Below are 20623 nucleotides of genomic sequence, written 5' to 3'. Positions count from 1 at the left end.
CTGGGCTCCCCCGGTGGCTCAGCAGGTAAAAATTCACCTGCAATGCAGGAGACACAGGACACAGGTTTGATCCGAGGGTTGGCAAGATCACTTGGAGAGGGCATAGCAACGCACTCCAGTATACCTGCCTAAGAAATCCCATGGACAGAGGAGCCTGGCAGGCTACAGTCCATAGGGTCACACAAAGACAGATATGACTGAAGTGACTAAGCACACACACACACATATACACATACACATAAAAACATGCATACACATATATGTATATACACAGGCATATATGAATGGGTGTTTTATATATATATATATTCTTTTTCAGATTACTTTTCTCTATAGTTTATTATAAGGTATAGAATATAGTTCCCTCCACTATACAGTGGAACCTTATTGTTTATCTATTTTATATATAGTAGTTTGTATCTGGTAATCCTCAGTTCAGTTCAGTTCAGTTCAGTCGCTCAGTCGTGTCCAACTCTTTGCGACCCCATGAATCACAGCACACCAGGCCTCCCTGTCCATCACCAACTCCCGGAGTTCACTCAAACTCATGTCCATCGAGTCGGTGATGCCATTCAGCCATCTCATTCTCTGTCGTCCCCTTCTCCTCCCGCCCCCAATCCCTCCCAGCATCAGAGTTTTTTCCAGTGAGTCAACTCGTCGCAAGAGGTGGCCAAAGTATTGGAGTTTCAGCTTTAGCATCAGTCCCTCCAATGAACACCCAGGATTGATCGCCTTTAGAATGGACCGGTTGGATCTCCCTGCAGTCCAAGGGACTCAACAAGAGTCTTCTCCAGCACCACAGTTCAAAAGCATCAATTCTTCGGCAATCAGCTTTCTTCATAGTCCAACTCTCACATCCATACATGACCACGGGAAAAACCATTCTTTTGCATTGCCTTTCTTTGGGACTGGGATGAAGACTGACCTTTTCCAGTCCTTGGCCACTGCTGAGTTTTCCAAATTTGCTGGCATGTTGAGTGCAGCACTTTCACAGCATCATCTTTCAGGATTTGAAATAGCTCAACTTGAATTCCATCACCTCCACTAGCTCTGTTCGTAGTGATGCTTTCTAAGGCCCACTTGACTTCACATTCCAACATGTCTGGCTCTAGGTGAGTGATCACACTCTACTGAAGTATAGAGTGAATAAATATTGATCCCACATGGAATATTAGAGGTTATTTTTTAACCTCTCCATCTCAATGTAGCACAGGGCTGCCATAGAGTAGATTTCTGTAGTCGCATGAACACAGCCTTCCAGGAATATGGATGTATCCCACAGAAGAGGTCAGAGAAAAGGAATAATCATCTTGTGACATCCACCCCCCTGCTTCCACTTATGTGCCAGGCGCCATGTTGGGCTGCAGTGAATCTGCTGAGAGGCAGAAAATAAAGAATTGATTTCCTAAGTCAGCATAGCCCTCAGTCTTCTTAGCACCATAATGAGCACTTTCTTATACTTGCCTGAAGAACAGAAGCCAAACAAAGGCATTGTAATATCCAGCTTATGTCTGTTTAAAAAAATGTTTCTCATCCAAGAGACATCAAGAATTTACTGATTATCCTGGCACACCCTAGGGGATAAAAAGTGTTAATATTGTCACCCTGGCTCTATGATTGCTAGAGCTCAGGGGAGCCTAAGTAAATACTTGCTGATAGACTGATGGTCCCAGTTGTTGGAGTGAGGGACCAAGGTTGAAGAATCCATACAGGCCAAGGGAACACAAGAATGGACAGTGAGGACAGTGATTACAAGTGGAGTCCCTATAATACTCATTTCCTCATCTAGAATTAAATGAGATTTTACATATATATATATATATATATAATTATCACTAAGCACAGTGCTAGGCACATTGCAAATTCTTAAAAAATGTTCTTGGCCTTTCTTTCTCCAGAGGGAATTTATACAGATTTTAATGGAAAGATTTAGATATACCCTGAGATTTGGCACATGGGAGACCAGTACATTTTAAAAGTGATCCTCAGTGGGATTATAGAAATCCCAGAAACAAAAGAGGTTTGAGGAAGAAATCAGATCAAGAAAAACTGATTGTCCTCAAAGGAATAACAAAAAACTCCAGGGGAAGTGGGATAAAAGAAACACAGATTGAGCAAGAGGATGGGAATTAGCAGAACCTTGCACCTCTGAGAGACTGGAAGTGAACAAAATCACACCACTGCCTGCAAAAGTGAGAGCTGCAAAAGTAGCTCAGAATGGGGCTGGGCTTCTCTGTCTCCAGTCCTCCTCCTCCAGGAGATTATTAGCCTTCTGAGGTCAGGATCCCTGGATTCCACTGACCCCTCTTCCCACCAAGGGCCTAGTTTATTCTCTATAGAGCACACCAAGTCATCCTTTTAAACAAAAGTCTTTAATAAAGTCCAGTGGTCTCACAGCTTTCTACAATGACCCACATGGTTTTACCTTTGGCTAAATTTCAGCTCTCATCTGTCCCCCATTCTCTTCCACTTTGGTCCAGCCATAGTGACCTTTACAATGTCTACTGAGTTTGCCAAGCTGACTTCTGCATCCAGGCCATGGGACTTGCTGCTCCTTTCATCCAAAGGGATCTTCTTTGCATAATCATGGCTTGTTCCCTCTCTTTATTCAGAGTCCTCTTTGAGTGCAACCTAATGAAGGATGGCTCCCCCACCTGAAATACTCCCATCCATCGCCTCAACGCGTCTCACTCTATGTCTCCTTATTCATCTCTATTTTTTCTGTAGAATGCTGACCAGTTCCTGGAGTCTGTGCTCTCTCTCTCTCTTCAGATACACATATACAGACATGTATGTGTATGTGCATGACCATAGTTTCCATGGAAACAGGGACTTCTTTATTTCTTTGTTCACTGTTATACCATAAGTGTTCATAAGACACTTAGCAGACGGTCAGAGGACCCAGATTTTAACCTTGGCTCTGCTGCCAACCTCGAATCCAGCACTTATGGATTATTATCTTCCCACCAAATCCTGCCATCACCATAACCTCATTCTGAAACATTGGTAAAGAGTCTTTAAGAAAAGTAAGAAAATAATAGGCAGGCTAGAGGAAAAGACCTGAAGGTATAACCAATGGAAGCTGATCTCTGGCAAAGCAGTAAAATATTTGGATATTTGGCCCCACATAGAAAGAGACTCTGGTTGTCATTTAGGTGCATGGGTACATCTAGTTACTGTTTACTCACTTCATAAGTTCATAAAACAGTCCTCTTCAGGATGAACTCTAGGAGGACAGTACATGGAGAGTATAAAATACTAAGTCTGTTTATCAACATTTATCTCTATGGTTTCAAATAGGATTTGCTGATGCTAAGCTCTGAGACAGGGGTGACCTGCATTGCTGTTTTCAGAGAGCCTCAAGTCACACCAAAAGGGGCATACAGTTTTTCATTCCAAGAGATTTGTTGTCCATTCCAAATAACCAACTTCACATAATACCAACTGTTCTTATTTGGTTCTAAGATCTGAAGTATAGTGAGTGCTATAGTCCTGATACAGTCTATTTATAGATCTGATAAATAGAGACACATTTTCCTTTGCAAGATAATAGAAGGAAACTAGAAGGGAAGAGAATCAACGCTGAATGCCTACTAAATATATGAGCTGGAGATAAAATATAGAATTAAATGAAGCCAAGGATGTAGATGGGGTTATGGAAAAAGACCACAAAGAAAGAATAGCTCCAAGAATGTCGCTGTGATGAACTCTGATGTCAGTGATCAAGAAGAGGATCATGAACTTGAGAAGGAGATTAAGAAAAAGTCAGACATACAGGAGCAAAACTGGGTGAAGACGACATTCTAGACAATCAAGGGAAGAGAGTATTGGAAAGAGAGGAGTGATCACTGGTGCCGCATGCAGCTGGGAGCTCAAGGAAAGGGACTGGAAGGAATCCAGTGTTTGCTGAAAACTGGAATATTAAATGTTTCAGGGGCTGATAATGACAGAATTCAAACGTGAGTGGGCAAGGGAGGAGTGAGGAAACTGACCAGGAGTATAGGCAGTGCTTTGGGGCAACTTAGCTCTAAAGAGAAGGAAAAATATAGAGGTAGTTGGAAAGGGGGTTGAAGTCAGCTGGCACGTGAAGAGATGTGGGATTTAAATCTAGCCTGACTTTAAGAGTGAATTCTATAAATTAATGCTTCTGGACCACCCTATGCTATGGTTTCTCTGAGTTTGCATGCTAATCCATAAATTCTTTCTCCCTATTTTCAGTCAGAACTACTTACATGAGGTTCAGCTACAGAAAAAAGTTCTGGAAATTTTGAGTATTTCATGGCAAAGTCTAAACTATCCCTTAGGTTTGTGTTGAGCTTTAAGGTCTTCAGAGACTGGCATTCCCATGGTCTACTTTCATCCTCATAATACTTGGAAAACAAGTTAAGCAGGGTGGTATTATTGTAATTTTATGGGTGAGGAAACTGAGTCATCAAGAGATTTATGGCAGAATCAGTACAAGAAGCCAAGACCTCTGATTCCCAGTCCAGTGTTCTTGCTACTCCCTGAGAAGGCAGGCAGGTGATGGATGACGGACATCTGCTGCTTAACCCTAGAACAATCCCCTCCAAAAAAATCCTCCTCTTTTATGATCATTTGTAATAGCAGTAGAAGTTGTGGTAGTGGTGGCTGACATTGTCATTGTATCAAGTTTATGAAGGCTTTCCAAATACTCAAATTCTTGGAGCTACCCACAACTGGCTCTCTCCTGTCTACTATTCCAAGTCAGTTAAGGAAACTAAGGTTCACACAACAATGCATATGAGATCTGGGATTTGAATCCAGATCTTGGAACTCTGTATCTGTGCTCTTTTCTGTGGGTTCAGTTCAGTTCAGTTCAGTTCAGTCGCTCAGTCGTGTCCGACTCTTTGCGACCCAATGAATCACAGCATGCAAGGCCTTCCTGTCCATCACCAACTCCCAGAGTTCACCCAAACTCATGTCCATCGAGTCGGTGAGGCCATCCAGCCATCTCATTCTCTGTCGTCCCCATCTCCTCCCACCCCCCAATCCCTCCCAGCATTATACTCTTTTGCATTGAGTTCTGTGGGTTAGAGGTTTATAAATGCTGGATCTCCTCGAGAATCTGATAAAAGCTATGGCCTCTCTTTCCAGAAATACACACATAAATATGTAATCAACAAAACTCTGCACACAATTAGCAGTTCACTGATGATCTGAGGTTAGGCATCCCTCCTCTAGGTTATGTGGTTTCTAAGCCAACTAAAATGCTAATTATTGGTTAAGTGGTGTGATCCCTCTAGTACAATGGTAATGACCTTGTACTAGAGACTTCTAGAAGGAAAAACATATGAAGCCTTTCTGAGACTCTTGGTTGGGTTCAAACCCCCTCTATACCCTGACAACACAGTGTTTATATTCTAGTCAGTATGCACTTCCTTCTGCTCTGTGCAGGTGTGCCTTGCCATGAATGTATGTCCCTTGGTGGAATGGAAATGTCTAATACAAGTGACTACAACCCCTTTTATCACTATCTCTATCATTTACTGAATACCTGTTACAGCTCAGCAAGTGTCATTGTATCCCGGACATTATTCAAATTCAGTTAATTTTCTCAACAACCTAATGAGGTGCTTACTATTATTTTCCTGTAGCGTGACGTATGAAGAAGGCACAATGAGGTTAAATAAGTTGTGAGGGTGACAAGCTACTAAGGGCTGAAGCTGAGACAGGAAATTTGGTTCCAGAATTTATGATAATAACCTTCACCTTAGACTTTCTCCCTTTTGCTACGTACTAGCTACACTGATGGAACTTCTCTGATAATATTATAAAATACCTTATTTTTGTTAAAAACCCCAACAACTAGCATTAATATCATGAAATTAATCTGATAATTACTCTTCAAACTTTTTCCAAAATCATTTTAGATTTACAGAAAAATTGCAAAAACAGTATGCAGACTTCCCTTATACTCATCATCTAAGAAATTAACACAAACACCATAGTACTACTAATCTCTATACTTATTTGAATGTTGACAGTTTTTCCCCACTAATGGCCTTTTTCTGGCTAAGATCAAAACCAACCCATGATCATATATTGTTTCCAGATACAGTAGCATCTTATTCTCTTCAAATCTGAGACAGTTCTCTAGTAATTCCTTAAATTTCATAATCTTTGAGGTGTGTTTGCTAATAATTTTGTAGAATGTCGCTCAATTTGGGTTTGCATAATATCTCCTCATGTTTACACTGAGGTGACGCATTTTTGGTTAAACATTGTCAAAATGATGTTGTATTCTTCTCAGTGCATCATAAAATGAGGTCCACGATGCTGATGGATCTTATTGCCAGTATTGCTAGTCTTGGGTAAGGTATTGCCTGCCAAATTTCTCCACTGTGAAGTTAAGATTTCTTCACTGTTTTTCTTTTAATAAATATCTTACAGTGAAATACTATGGGACCCTGCTTTAAAAAAAATTATTTATTTTTTTATTGAAGGATAATTGCTTTACAGACTTGCTTTCTGTCAAACCTCTCAACATGAATCAGCCATAGGTATACATATATCTCCTTCCTTTTGAACCTCCCTCTCATCTCTCTCCCCATCCCATCCCTCTAGGCTGTTACAGAGCCCCTGTTTGAATACCCTGCTTTGTATCAGACTCTCACTCACTAATTTTATTTATTTACTTGAAATACAGTTGATTTACAATGTTGTGTTAGTTTCAGGTATACAGCACAGTGATTCAGTTGCACATATACACATATTCCTTTCCATTATGGCTTATTACCAGATATTGAATGCAGTTTCCTGTGCTATGAGTAGGCCCTTGTTTTATATATATATATATATATATATATATATATATATATATAGTAGTTTGTATCTATTAATCCCAAACTCCTAATTTAATCCTTCCCCAACTTTCCTTTTTGGTAACCATGGGTGTTAGGTGTACACATTGCTATGATGGTGTCATTACTTCTAAGCCATCTCAGCAGAGATCGCTAGAGAACAAATAAATATGTCACACCTACTCACACATAAATATATGTATCTATATTTATTTCTACCTAGATCCAACAATAAATAAACTAAAAAGCCACAAGTTGATACTGATACCTCTGATTTCCATCCATTACCATACTGTTCATTCTAACCTTCTCCTTTTCTTGTCTATGGGAAACCTGGCTCTCATCATCTGCAAAAAAAAAAAAATCTATTTTTCTGCTCAACTACAGTATACACATAAAGGATTTTCAGAATAGCTAACTGATACTATCAAAAACAAACTCATTAATAACAGTATATTATTTATGTAATTATTTCTATCTTTAGCCATACAGCATACTCTCAAAATATTCTTTCTCAGAGTTACTCAGGTTAGTTTTTTTCTTTCTCAAATCCCTGTTAGTGTGATCATGTTACTATTAATATAATAGGTTCTTTTTTTTCTACTATTTGCATTTCACCCCCATCAGACACACCTATCCAAAGTATCTATCTATCCATCCATCCATCCCCCTATCCATCTATCTATTATTTATTTTTAGAGGGACATGAAGTGTCATCATGATTCTAAGAGTTAGAGTTATATAAGAAGGCATACTCAAAGAAGTGTTGTTCCCTCCTACTACCCTGTTCCCATTTCCCCATTATTTCCATCTCATTCCTACCCACACCCCTCTATAGTTAATAACATCACTAGTTTCTGATTTAACTTTCCTATACTTCTTTAGCATAAATGAGTAGATACACATATATTTTCTTATATCACCTTCTTTCTACATAAGAAAGAGTATACTGCAAATCTCCTTTATACTCTGCTTTCTTCCCTTAACAATATATTCTAGAAACCACTCCTATCAGTTACTATGCTGTTTCATAGATGAAAAGACAGGCTTAGAGAGATCGAATAACTTACCTAAGGTCACACAGTTAATAAGCAGAAAAACTGTATTTGAATCCAAGGAGTTCTGACTCCAAAATCCATGCACCCTCTTCTACATCAGAGCATCTCAACCATGGTCACTAGAATATTCTATGGGGATCTCTAGGTTCTTTGTGAGTTATCGCAGGCTGTTTAGAAAATGAATACATGTATGTTCTGAATCATCCAGATGACTGTCTTATAACCAAGAACTGCCAGGCGTTTTCATTGCTCACAGAATCTGAAAATCGTGCAGCCGCCTAGTCAGTGTTACCAGTGCAGTTGGGCGTGGAAAGCTGTAGGAAACAGAGAGAGCCATTACCTGGCTGTGGCCTTGGCTTGTAGTTCAGGGAAGGCAGCATGGCCCTGCACCATGTGGTCTATCTGAAAAACAAGAGAGAGGGGTCAGTTTTATAGCTTCTCTAGCTTATGTTTAAGCCAGAAGAAGATAGATTAAAATGTCTGTTTCTTTCAATTCTTTGTCTACAGAGGAGCCAAGAATGCTAGAAAGCTAACTCAGCAAGAGTGTCTCAGCTCCTTCAGAAATCTAGCTTTGTTTAACTAACTGCTGGCTTCTTGAATTTATAAAACAAAGAAGTTTAAAGAGAAGAACAGTAAGAAATGAAACTCCCAAGGCTGAACTGGTAGCAACAGGTAGTGTCAGATCTAAGAGTGAGGTTTGAGAGAGGTGTGAGAAGGAGGTGTAACTCAGAGAAAGTGTTTGGGATTGGGGAGGGGGACCTGGGTATTAAAAACACTGACCTCTGGGTTACATTATCTCCCCCTCCTCCTGTTACCCCATGCTATCACCCCAGGGCAGTGCCAGACCTTGAATTACTCTCTGCATCTTACTAATGGAAAAGATAAGTGAAAGAGACTGTGAGGAGGGAGTCCGAGTTTAAAAGAGCACCAAAGAGCTGCCCCAGAGCTGTCAAGAGAACCTCTCCTGACTGAGAAGTTATCCTATGGGAAAGTGAGACAGAGCTTTCCAAAGACAGAAATGTCTGAGCTCTGTGGACAATGGTCTTCTCATTTGAAATTCCATGCCTAGGATTTATTCCTTAATCCACTTGGTGGCTCTAAACAAAATAACATGTGCTAAGTATCAGGAAGGGATGTGTTTCCCCATGCTGTGACTCTGCTTGCTAAAACACACCCAACACCCGGCTTGAGTTCCTGAACCTAATCTATGTATTTTCTCAGTGTTTACATGAGTCTCCAAAACAACCATTCTGACCTATTTATTTTCATTCAAACTACGAACAGACCAGTTACTGTGGCCTCATGGAGACAGTTTCTCTGAGCACGCCTCCAGAGAGTCAGGATTGTGTAGAGAAAGAAGCTTTGTTCTGGAGTTGCCTAGGCTGGGTCTGGGGCTCTGGCTCTGATAGGAACTAGCTGTGTGACTTTGTGCAAGTCATTTTACTGCTCTGAGCCTCAGTAAGCTCCTCTCCCCCTTTCCCTATCCTAGTCTCCTTTTAAAACAGGGTTTCTAGGACACAGAGTGTGCTTACCATAATGCCAACAACAGTATAAATGATATCACCTAAAATTTATTGACTCATTTACTATATACCAATACTACGCTAAGCATTTTACATACATTATCTCATTTATCCTTACAACACTTCTGTAAAGAAGATACCGTTATTCACCAGGGAGGTGAAAAAACTAGAAGAGATTAAGTAACTTGCCTAGAGTCATAGGGAATAAGTGGCAGATTTAGGTTTCAAACCTAGGTCTCTCAATTTTAAGTCTCTGGTCTTCAGCACTATGTCACATTGTCTCGTGAACTTCTAGGTATAAGGTGTTAAACTCCATTTGTGTAGAGCTGCAAAAATGTTTTAAAATAACACCAAAGCAATTGGTCATTTCAATGGAAAGAAAGTCATTCAGGTTTTGAATGCTTACTTCCTAAAGGTTCAATTTTCGGTTACTGTAATGAGGCACAATCCGAGCCTTAAAGAGTTTGTAATCTAGTAGGAACATCACAATGAACCCACTGGCATCAATAATGGATAATTAAAGCCATTACTTGATTTGATGCTAGTTTCTATGGGAAGTGCTTTAGGAGGTCAGAGAAAGGGGATTTAGATGAGCTTCTCGGAGGAAGCACAGAACCTAGCCTGTGAACCACGTGCATGAATGCAGTTACTTGGTATTTGCCAAGTGCCCACCTCACCAGGTACTGTGACTAGGTTCTGGGATAGAGTGGAAAAAAGAAACGCATGTAACGCATAGTAGCGAAAGGAAAGAAGTAAAGAACAAGCAGTGAGGAGGAGTAAAGGGCTGCAGTCAAGGGATGCCAGAAAGTAGAGTGATGAGCAGAGATATGAAGATGGAAAGACAAATCTGGTACAGACAGCAGGAGACTGGTCTAGCCTTGAGACTGGCAACTGTAGATGCTCAGTAAGTATCTAATGAATACACGTGGGATGTATGGACCATAATGGACCACATGCTCACAGAATACCATGTACTTCTTGGGAACACTTACCACCCTTTATATTTGTATCTGTTTGTGTGGGGCACATGTGGTCAGAGAGTAACTGTATACTAAATTAGAGAATAAATGGAGTGGTAAAAATATGGGTACCTGAGGAGGGTGTGGACTGACAGTGGTTCTTAAAAGTCAGATAAGTGACTATAGTTTTACTGAACTATAGGCTGTAGGAAATCATTTTGATTTGTGGAGCAAAATAATGACAAGTTAAGGAAAATTAACCCAGCAGGGTAGGCAAAACAGGGTAGGAAACACAGACAGGATTCAGAGGCCGATGTTGGGAATACAAGGCATGAATATCCCCTGCCTTTGCTCTACTGTAGCATTTATCAAGTTAATCAAGTTTTTCTCAATTACTAGTTTATATGTCTATCTCTTACCTTACCTTCTGAACTCTTTAAACCAAAAGCCTTGTAATTTCCCATTCTTCTGTGCCTACAATAATGCCTGGCATCTCGAATGGATGAATGAGATACATTTTGAAGGAAATAAAACAAACTTGAAAGAAAGTGAAATTGCTTGGTCATGCTGCTTTGCAACCCCATGAACTGTAGCCTACCAGGCTCCTCCGTCCATGGGATTTTCTAGGCAAGAGTATTGGAGTGGGTTGCCATTTCCTTCTCCAAGTGATCTTCCTGACCCAGGGATTGAACCCAGGTCTCCCACATTGCAGGCAGATGCTTTACTGTCTGAGCCACCAAACTTAGTGACTGAATTGTTACAGAATATAAGAAAATCAGAGTGAAAAGATGCTTTGGACTTTTGGGTCTAAGTAAAGGAAATGTGGTCATTGTAATCACATCTTTTTATTTTCTATATTTATGATGCTTTGGGATCTGGGGCCCTGGTAACCCTGGAGAGACTGTTCCTTCCATGGTTAGCCAATTCCCAGGGATAGTGAAGGACTCACTGGCCTGTGAGCATTGTCTTTCATATGTAAAGTAGCTGATCCAGAGCCCACCTCCTCACCAACTCCTCTATGGGCCACTATGTTCCTGCTGTAATCACCCCAGAGTCAGGAACCAGACCACTCGGGACAACCCTAGCATTTCCTGTGTGGCCCTGCATGGTGTGGCCAGCCCCGGCTTTCTGAGAACCGGGAATAACAAGTTATCCTTTTAATGGTAATTGTCTCCTGATCTGCGGGCTTCCGGGGCTTTTCAGGTGGCACTAGTGGTTAAGAACCTGCCTGCAGGTGACACGAGAGACTGGGATGGGAAGATCCCCTGGAGGAGGACATAGCAACCCACTCCAGGATTCTTGCATGGAGAATCCCATGAGCAGAGGAAACTGGCCAGCTACAACATAGTTGCAAAGATCAATTGAAGCGATTGAGCATGCACACACACGCAGCGCGGGTTTCATCAAACCTGAATAATAATAAAATCTATATTTTAAAATAGTAGCTGAAACATGGGTCTTGGGAAAAGGCTTAGGTTCAAACTCATGGTCTATACTTACATTCTCTGCTATCTAAGTTACTTGACCTCACAGAGCCTCTTCTCTTGAACCTCTAGAATGTGGATAGTAAAATTAGCTTTGCAGGGAAGGTTGTGGTGAGTGATATAGAGATGGTTTTCAGATCATAACACCTATTATTAAAAATAGGAGGTACCACCCAAACAGTAAAAATGGCTGGAAGAACAGGATTTAAAAGGTCAGCTGCAGTTCGTTTTTCCACAGCATCTGATGGTAAAGGCCCACCCTGATTAATAAACAAGGAGCCAGTCTGTCAAATAACTGAGCACTCATTTCAAAAGTCTGGAGTGCCTGTTCCAAGGGTTGATCTTTCTACGTATGTTCTATTCTCTAGCATTTAGCACAGTATAGAAGATCACAGAGTCCCATTAGTGGTTATTTGTTTCTCAATGAAATAACCAGTTTTACCACAATAACTATATTTGCCAAGTGGTTGCCATAGAAATATATAGACAAAACTACCCTAACTCTATGACTCTTTTCTTGTTTATTCCATCTTCTCAGATTTCAGCTCTGAGAGCTGGCAGTTGTAGGAGTAGGCAGAAAAGACTACGAACTATTTGGAGAGGTAGGAAGCTTACACTGGCTGGGTGGAGTCGCATCTGCAGGATGGCTTTCAGGTCAGGATCAAGAGGAAAAAGGCCATCTTACAATACACAAGTAGAATTTTTGTTTCTTTTTTGCATTTCCTTATAAAGGTGGAATACAGGAAAAACAGAAATGCAATACAATAGAAAACAGAGATCAAACATGTGTAGTATGAAGTGGCATCTGGACCACAGATGTACTTTATTTGGGATATATAATGTTCTTAAAAATGAGCCAATGTTTTAAAATTGAGAGATGTCGCTTTCAGTCCAGATTTTGGTTTCTCTTGAAGAAGCAGTGAATATAAAATACTGGGTCACCCAGATTTCCCATGGTAAGAGTCAGCTGGAGCTGAGTGGGGACTGATCCCCTCAGACAGGCCTGTACCCTTCACTTTGTGAGAGGTGCCACCACTCAATTTATCATCATGATGGCACTAATGCTTTACTCGGAGTAGAGATTTATTTCTCTATGCCCATCTCTCAGTTAAAGGAGGGAACATGGAATTCAGCCCAAGAGTACTATAAGCTGAAAAGAGAAACTGCTCTGGAGAAGTAAAAAATATCTCTTTGCCTGGTCTGTTTGTTCATTTATGCTGTCTGACTCCTTTAAGCATTGGAGTTTTTGACCCTTGATATGGCAAAGAGAGCACAGTCAAGGACTCTTGAGATTTGAGCTCTGCTCTGGCTCAGGGCATGACCTTAGACAAGACCATTTCTAATTTTCTCTCTAAAACATTTAATAATATGACAAATAGGCATGAGCTTGTAAAATTACAGAGAACTGCACCCTTTGCAATATCAAAACTGTTGGCAAAGAGTTTATAGTCAAGGAAAAGACAAATTTAAAATGTAAGAATTGTAGGTTCCATAATTGTTTTTGCTAAGACAAAGCTGTCTTATTGCATGATGGGCTTTCCTCTATTAAAAAAAGCTTTATGTATTAATCTTGAGACTATCTTTTTCCTTCTTGACAGATAGGAATCAATCAGGCTCAGGTTCCTCCTTGGGACAACTGTCTTTTTTCCATTTGTATTTACCTGTAACATCACTTTTTCATCTAAGCTATTTCAACCCTTTTTGAAAAAGATTATTTATTTCTTTATTTACTTATTTAGCTTTGGCTGTGTAGGTCTTCATTGCTTTGTGGAACTTTGTCTATCTGTGGTGAGCAGAGGCTACTCACTAGTTGCAGTGGGAGGGCTTCTCACTGCAGAGGCTTTTCTTGTTGTGGATCATGGGCTCTAGGGCTTGTGGGCTTCAGCAGTTGGGGCTCCTGGGCTCTAGAGCACAGGGTCAATAGCTGTGGCACACGGGCTTAGTTGCTCTGAGGCATGTGAGATCTTCCCAGATCAGGGATGTCTGTTCTGGGACCCATGTTTTCTGCTTTCGTAAATGGACTCTTTACCACCGAGTCATCAAGGAAGTCCACTACTTCAACTCTTTATTTAACGAATATTAGCTCAAAGCAAAAACGTTTTGCCTGATTTTTCCAAGTTTTGAAATTCTCATGAAAATCTAACGAAAGAAGGAAAAAAAACATGATTGTGAGTTTCAAACAATGTTTGTTCCTAGGAACAACAAACATTCCTGAAAGAAAATATAAACTGTGTTTTTATTTTTGTTTTTTACAACTTTAATATTAGCTCTTCAAAGGACAATTTCTCTTTCAAGTAGATCAATTCTGACTTAATGTAGGGCTAGTTCAGTCAGTTTCATTCATCATCAAAATTGGTGGCTTTGTTCATTTTTATAGTTTACTTATTCATGAAACTAATGTGATACATATCTACTTTGTGTGAGGCATCATTCTAGTAACTCAGGATACAAAGGTAAATAGAAGTCATTGCTCTCACAAGTTCTCCCAATGAAGGGAAAATGGGCATCCCAATATTTGAATATAGTCTAGCCTGGACATGGAACAATAGACTGGATCCAAATAGGAAAAGGAGTATGTCAAGGCTGTATATTGTCACCCTGCTTATTTAACTTATATGCAGAGTACATCATGAGAAACACTGGGCTGGAGGAAGCACAAGCTGGAATCAAGATTGCCAGGAGAAATATCAAGAACCTCAGATATGCAGACGACACCAAGCTTATGGCAGAAAGTGAAGAAGAGCTAAAAAGCCTCTTGATGAAAGTGAAAGAGGAGAATGAAAAAGTTGTCTTAAAGTTCAACATTCAGAAAACTAAGATCATGGCATCCGTTCCCATCACTTCATGGCAAACAGATGGGAAAACAATTTTTCTGGACTCCAAAATCACTGCAGATGGTGATTGCAGCCATGAAAATAAAAGATGCTTACTCCTTGAAAGGAAAGTTATGACCAACCTAGATAGCATATTAAAAAGCAGAGACATTACTTTGCCAACCAAGGTCCGTCTAGTCAAGGATATGGTTTTTCCAGTGGTCATTATGGATGTGAGAGTTGGACTATAAAGAAAGCTGATCGCCGAAGGATTAATGCTTTTGAACTGTGGTGTTGGAGAAGACTCTTGAGAGTCCCTTGGACTGCAAGGAGATCCAACCAGTCCATCCTAAAGGAGATCAGTCCTGGGTGTTCATTGGAAGCACTGATGTTGAAACTGAAACTCCAGTATTTTGGCCACCTGATGAGAAGAGCTGACTCATTTGAAAAGACCCTGATGCTGGGAAAGATTGAGGGCAGGAGGAGAAGGGGAAAACAGAGGATGAGATGGCTGGATGGCATCACCAACTCGATGGACAGGGTTTGGGTGAACTCTGGGAGTTGGTGATGGACAGGGAGGCCTGGTGTGCTGTGGTTCATGGGGTTGCTGAGTCAGACATGACTGAGTGACTGAACTGAACTGAACTGATAAGGTTTTTTATAGATGCAACGAATATTAGGATTTCCCTCGTGGCTCAGATGTAGAGTCTGCCTGCAATGCAAGAGACCCAGGTTCGATCTCGGGGTCAGGAAGATCCTCTGGAGAAGGAAATGGCAACCCACTCCAGGATTCTTGCCTGGAAAATTCCATGGATGGCGGACTCTGATGGGCTATACCCCATGGGGTCGCAAAGAGTTGGGCATGACTGAGTGACTAACACACACACCCACACCCACACCCACACACTCACCCACACACACACACACATACACACACTCACTCTCTTTTGGTCACAGTCAATAAGCACAGGGAATTCTTTCTGTTCACATGCAGATTTTCTTTTTCACATGGAGAGTATATTCTATTGATATATAGAGTCAACAAATATATATAATAATTAAAGATTATTATTAGTTCTTTGAAGGAAATAGATAAATCACTGTAATAAAAATCACTTGTTTGGGGAGTTCCCTGGTGGTTCAGGGTTAGGACTTGGTGCTTTAACTGCTGTGGCCCCAGGTTCAATCCCTGGTTGGGGAACTAAGATCCTGCAAGCTGTACAGACAGACCAAAAATTAAAGAGAGAGAGAGAGAGAGAAAAAAAAAAGGAACACTGATTTCAGATAGAGGATTCAGTAAAGATGGAGAGATCTGAAGGTGAAATTTGAGGAAAGATATGAACAAAAAATAAGAACCAATAATTCCCAGTAGAGAGAATGACAAATGCAAAGATTCTATAGTAGAAAAGAGCTTCATGTGTCCTAGGAATTGATAGGTGTCCAAAATAGCAAAGAAGCAGAAAAGTTGTATGAAATGAAGATAAAGAGGTAGGAAGTGGGGCAGATCAAGTAGGCCATCTCAAAGGCTTTAGATTTTACTCTAAGTACAATTGGAGGACATAGAAGGCTTTTTTTTAAAAATTGAAGTATAACTGATTTACAGTATTGTGTTAGTTTCAGGTATACAGCAAAGTGATTCAGTTATTTTTTTCTAATTATATCCCACTATGCTGCTGCTGCATACAGGACTACCCTATAGCTTAGATAGTAAAGAATCTGCCTGCAATGTAGGAGACCTGGGTTTGATCCCTGAGTTGGGAAGATCCTCTGAAGGAGGGAATGGCAACCCATTTCAGTATTGTTGCCTGGAGAATCCCATGGACAGAGGAGTCCGGTGGGCTACAGTCCTTGGGGGTCTAAGAGTCAGACAAGACTGAGCAACTAACACTATTACTATAAATTTATTATATGGCATTGGATATGGTATCCTGAGCTCTACAGTGTATCTTTGCTGCTTATCTATTTTACATAGTAGTTTTTATCTGTTAATCCCATACTGCTAATTTATCCTCTCCCTACCTTGCTAGCAATAACTTTGTCTTCTATATCTGTGAGTCTGTTTCTATTTTGTATATAGATTCGTGTTATTTTTTAGATTCTACATATAAGTGAACATGATATTTGTTTTTCTCTTCTGACTTACTTCACTTACTATAATATTTTCTAGGTTCTTCCATATTGCTGCAAATGGCAGTATTTCATTATATTTATAGCTGAGTAATATTCCATTGTAGGTCTTCATAAAACCGCTCAACTTCGGCTTCTTCAGCATTACTGGTTGGGGCATAGACTTGGATTACTGTAATATTGAATGGTTTGCCTTGGAAATGAACAGAAATCATTCTGCTGTTTTTAAGATTGCATCCAAGTACTGCATTTCGGACTCTTTTGTTGACCATGATGGCTACTCCATTTCTTCTAAGGGATTCCTGCCCACAGTAGTAGATATAATGGGCATTTGAGTTAAATTCATCCATTCCAGTCCATTTTAGTTCACTGATTCCTAGAATGTCAACGTTCACTCTTGTCATCTCCTGTTTGACCACTTCCAATTTGCCTTGATTCATGGACCTAACATTCCAGGTTCCTATGCAATATTGCTCTTTACAGCATCGGACTTTGCTTCTATCACCAGTCACATCCACAACTGGGTATTGGTTTCGCTTTGGCTTCATCCCTTCATTCTTTCTGGAGTTATTTCTCCACTGATCTCCAGTAGCATACTGGACACCTACCGACCTGGGGAATTCCTCATTCAGTATCCTATCATTTTGCCTTTTGACCTACAAGACCTTTTAGAACTAACATCCATAAAAGATGTCCTTTTCATTATAGGGGACTGGAATGCAAAAGTAGGAAGTCAAGAAACAGCTGGAGAAACAGGCAAATTTGGCCTTGGAGCACGAAATGAAGCAGGGCAAAGGCTAATACAGTTTTGTCAAGAGAACGCACTGGTCATAGCAAACACCCGCTACCAACAACATAAGAGAAGACTCTATACATGGACATCACCAGATGGTCAACACCGAAATCAGACTGATTATATTCTTTGCAGCCAAAGATGGAGAAGCTCTATACAGTTAGCAAAAACAAGACCAGGAGCTGACTGTGGCTCAGATCATGAACTCCTTATTGCCAAATTCAGACTTAAATTGAAGAAAGCAGGGAAAACCACTAGACCATTCAGATATGACCTCAATCAAATCCCTTATGATTATACAGTGGAAGTGAGAAATAGATTTAAGGGACTAGATCTGATAAATAGAGTGCCTGATGAACTCTGGATGGAGGTTTGTGACATTGTACAGGAGACAGGGACCAAGACCATCCTCATGGAAAAGAAATGCAAAAGGCAAAATGGCTGTCTGAGGAGGCCTTACAAATAGCTGTGAAAAGAAGAGAAGCGAAAAGCAAAGGAGAAAAGGAAAGATATAAGCATCTGAATGCAGAGTTCCAAAGAATAGCAAGGAGAGATAAGAAAGCCTTCCTCAGCGATCAATGCAAAAAAATAGAGGAAAACAACAGAATAGGAAAAACAAGAGATCTTTTCAAGAAAATTAGAGATATCAAGGGAACATTTCATGCAAAGATGGGCTCGATAAAGGACAGAAATGGTATGGACCTAACAGAAGCAGAAGATATTAAGAAGAGGTGGCAAGAATACACAGAAGAACTGTACAAAAAAGATATTCACGATGAAGATAATCACGATGGCGTGATCACTCACCTTGAACCAGACATCTTGGAATGTGAAGTCAAGTGGGCCTTAGAAAGCATCACTACGAACAAAGCTAGTGGAGGTGATGGAATTCCAATTGAGCTATTTCAAATCCTGAAAGATGATGCTGTGAAAGTGCTGCACTCAATATGCCAGCAAATTTGGAAAACTCAGTGGTGACCACAGGACTGGAAAAGGTCAGTCTTCATTCCAATCCCAAAGAAAGGGAATGCCAAAGAATGCTCAAACTACCACACAACTGCACTCATCTCACACGCTAGGAAAGTCATGCTCAAAATTCTCCAAGCCAGGCTTCAGCAATATGTGAACCGTGAACTCCCAGATATTCAAGCAGGTTTTAGAAAAGGCAGAGGCACCAGAGATCAAACTGCCAACATCCGCTGGATCATGGAGAAAGCAAGAGAATTCCAGAAAAACATCTATTTCTGCTTCATTGACTATTCCAAAGCCTTTGACTGTGTGGATCACAATAACATATGGAACATTTTGAAAGAGATGGGAATCCCAGACCACCTGACCTGCCTCTTGAGAAACCTGTATGTAGGTCAAGAAGCAACAGTTAGAACAGGACATGGAACAACAGATTGGTTCCAAATAGGAAAAGCAGTACGTCAAGGTTGTATATTGTCACCCTGATTATTTAATTTATATGCAGAGTACATCATGAGGAACGCTGGGCTGGAAGAAGCACAAGCTGGAATCAAGATTGCCGGGAGAAATATCAATAACCTCAGATATGCAGATGACACCACCCTTATGGCAGAAAGTGAAGAGGAACTCAAAGGCCTCTTGATGAAAGTGAAAGAGGAGAGTGAAAAGTTTGGCTTGAAGCTCAACATTCAGAAAACGAAGATCATGGCATTTTGTCCCATCACTTCATGGGAAATAGATGTTGAAACAGTGGAAACAGTGTCAGACTTTATTTTTTTGTGCTCCAAAATCACTGCAGATGCTGATTGCAGCCATGAAATTAAAAGACACTTACTCCTTGGAAGGAAAGTTATGACCAACCTAGATAGCATATTAAAAAGCAGAGACATTACTTTACCAACCAAGGTCCGTCTAGTCAAGGCAATGGTTTTTCCTGTGGTCATGTATGGACGTGAGAGTTGGACTGTGAAGAAAGCTGAGCGCTGAAGACTTGATGCTTTTGAACTGTGGTGCTGGAGAAGACTCTTGAGAGTCCCTTGGACTGCAAGGAGATCCAACCAGTCCGTTCTTAAGGAGATCAATCCTGGGTATTCATTGGAAGGACTGATGCTAAAGCTGAAACTCCAATACTTTGGCCACCTCATGCGACGAGTTGACTCACTGGAAAAGACTCTGATGCTGGGAAAGGTTGGGGGCGGGAGGAGAAGGGGACGACAGAGAATGAGATGGCTGGATGGCACCACCGACTCTGTGGACATGAGTTTGAGTGTACTCCGGGAGTTGGTGAGGGACAGGGAGGCCTGGCGTGCTGTGATTCATGGGGTCGCGGAGAGTCGGACACGACTGAGCGACTGAACTGAACTGAACTGAGGTAAACAGAAAAGATTATGTTTTGTTTCTCAGAATTTCTTTGAAATACATCTGATTGTTATGGACTAAATGGTATCCTTTAAAAATTCAGATGTTGAAGTCCAACCCCCAATAAGACTGCATTTGGAGATGGAGACATTATGGAGGTAACTAAAGTTAAATGAGGTCATAAGGGTGGGGCCCTAATATGTTAGAATTGTTGTCCTTATAAGAAGAGGAAGGGATACCAGAGCTTGCTCACTATGTCATACGCCTAGCAAAGGCCATGTGAGGGACACAGTGAAAATACAGCCATGTGCAGGCCAGTAAGAGAGTTCTCACCAGAAACCAAACTTGCCAGCATAAATAGAACCTTGATACAGAACTGTAAGAAAGTAAATGTCTACTGTTTAAGCCACCTAGTCTGTGGCATTTTGTTATGGCATTCCAAGCAGACTGGGTTAAAGCAAACAGTACAACAACTACTGTACTGTTGAGTGTACAGCTTTGTAGATACCACACAACTACAACATAAAGAGTTGGGGGAACTAGTAAATGGAATTATGGAGTTGAATGCTTTTTGAATTTTACACGACGTTATATAGTATGCACTCTACGTAGACTGAAAAGTTTAGAATGTTTACTATAATTCCTAAAAAAGGCATTTAAAAAGAATGGGAAAATGCCTACAAACCAGTAGAAAAATGAAATTTTCAAAACTGGAAA

The 20623-nt window shown here is 40.6% G+C and overlaps 1 protein-coding gene across 11 annotated transcripts in view; it reads right to left on the bottom strand.

Moving 5' to 3' along the window:
* FGGY (FGGY carbohydrate kinase domain containing) overlaps positions 1–20623 on the bottom strand; it is a 516773-nt gene that overhangs the window by 138684 nt on the left and 357466 nt on the right. For all 11 annotated transcript variants that reach the window (XR_016037181.1, XM_088835336.1, XM_088835337.1 and 8 more), the window contains one exon: positions 8220–8281. Coding sequence is in view for 10 of the 11 variants with exons in the window: in XM_088835336.1 (XP_088691462.1) it covers positions 8220–8281 (62 nt within the window). In the remaining variant the exon portion in view is untranslated. The remainder of the gene's footprint in view (positions 1–8219; positions 8282–20623) is intronic.

This window comes from Moschus berezovskii, chromosome 4 (assembly GCF_049115385.1).
Source record: "Moschus berezovskii isolate FMDL1 chromosome 4, NW_MosBer_1.0, whole genome shotgun sequence".
Classification (NCBI taxonomy): domain Eukaryota; kingdom Metazoa; phylum Chordata; class Mammalia; order Artiodactyla; family Moschidae; genus Moschus; species Moschus berezovskii.
This window is presented reverse-complemented; position numbering and strand designations above follow the sequence as displayed.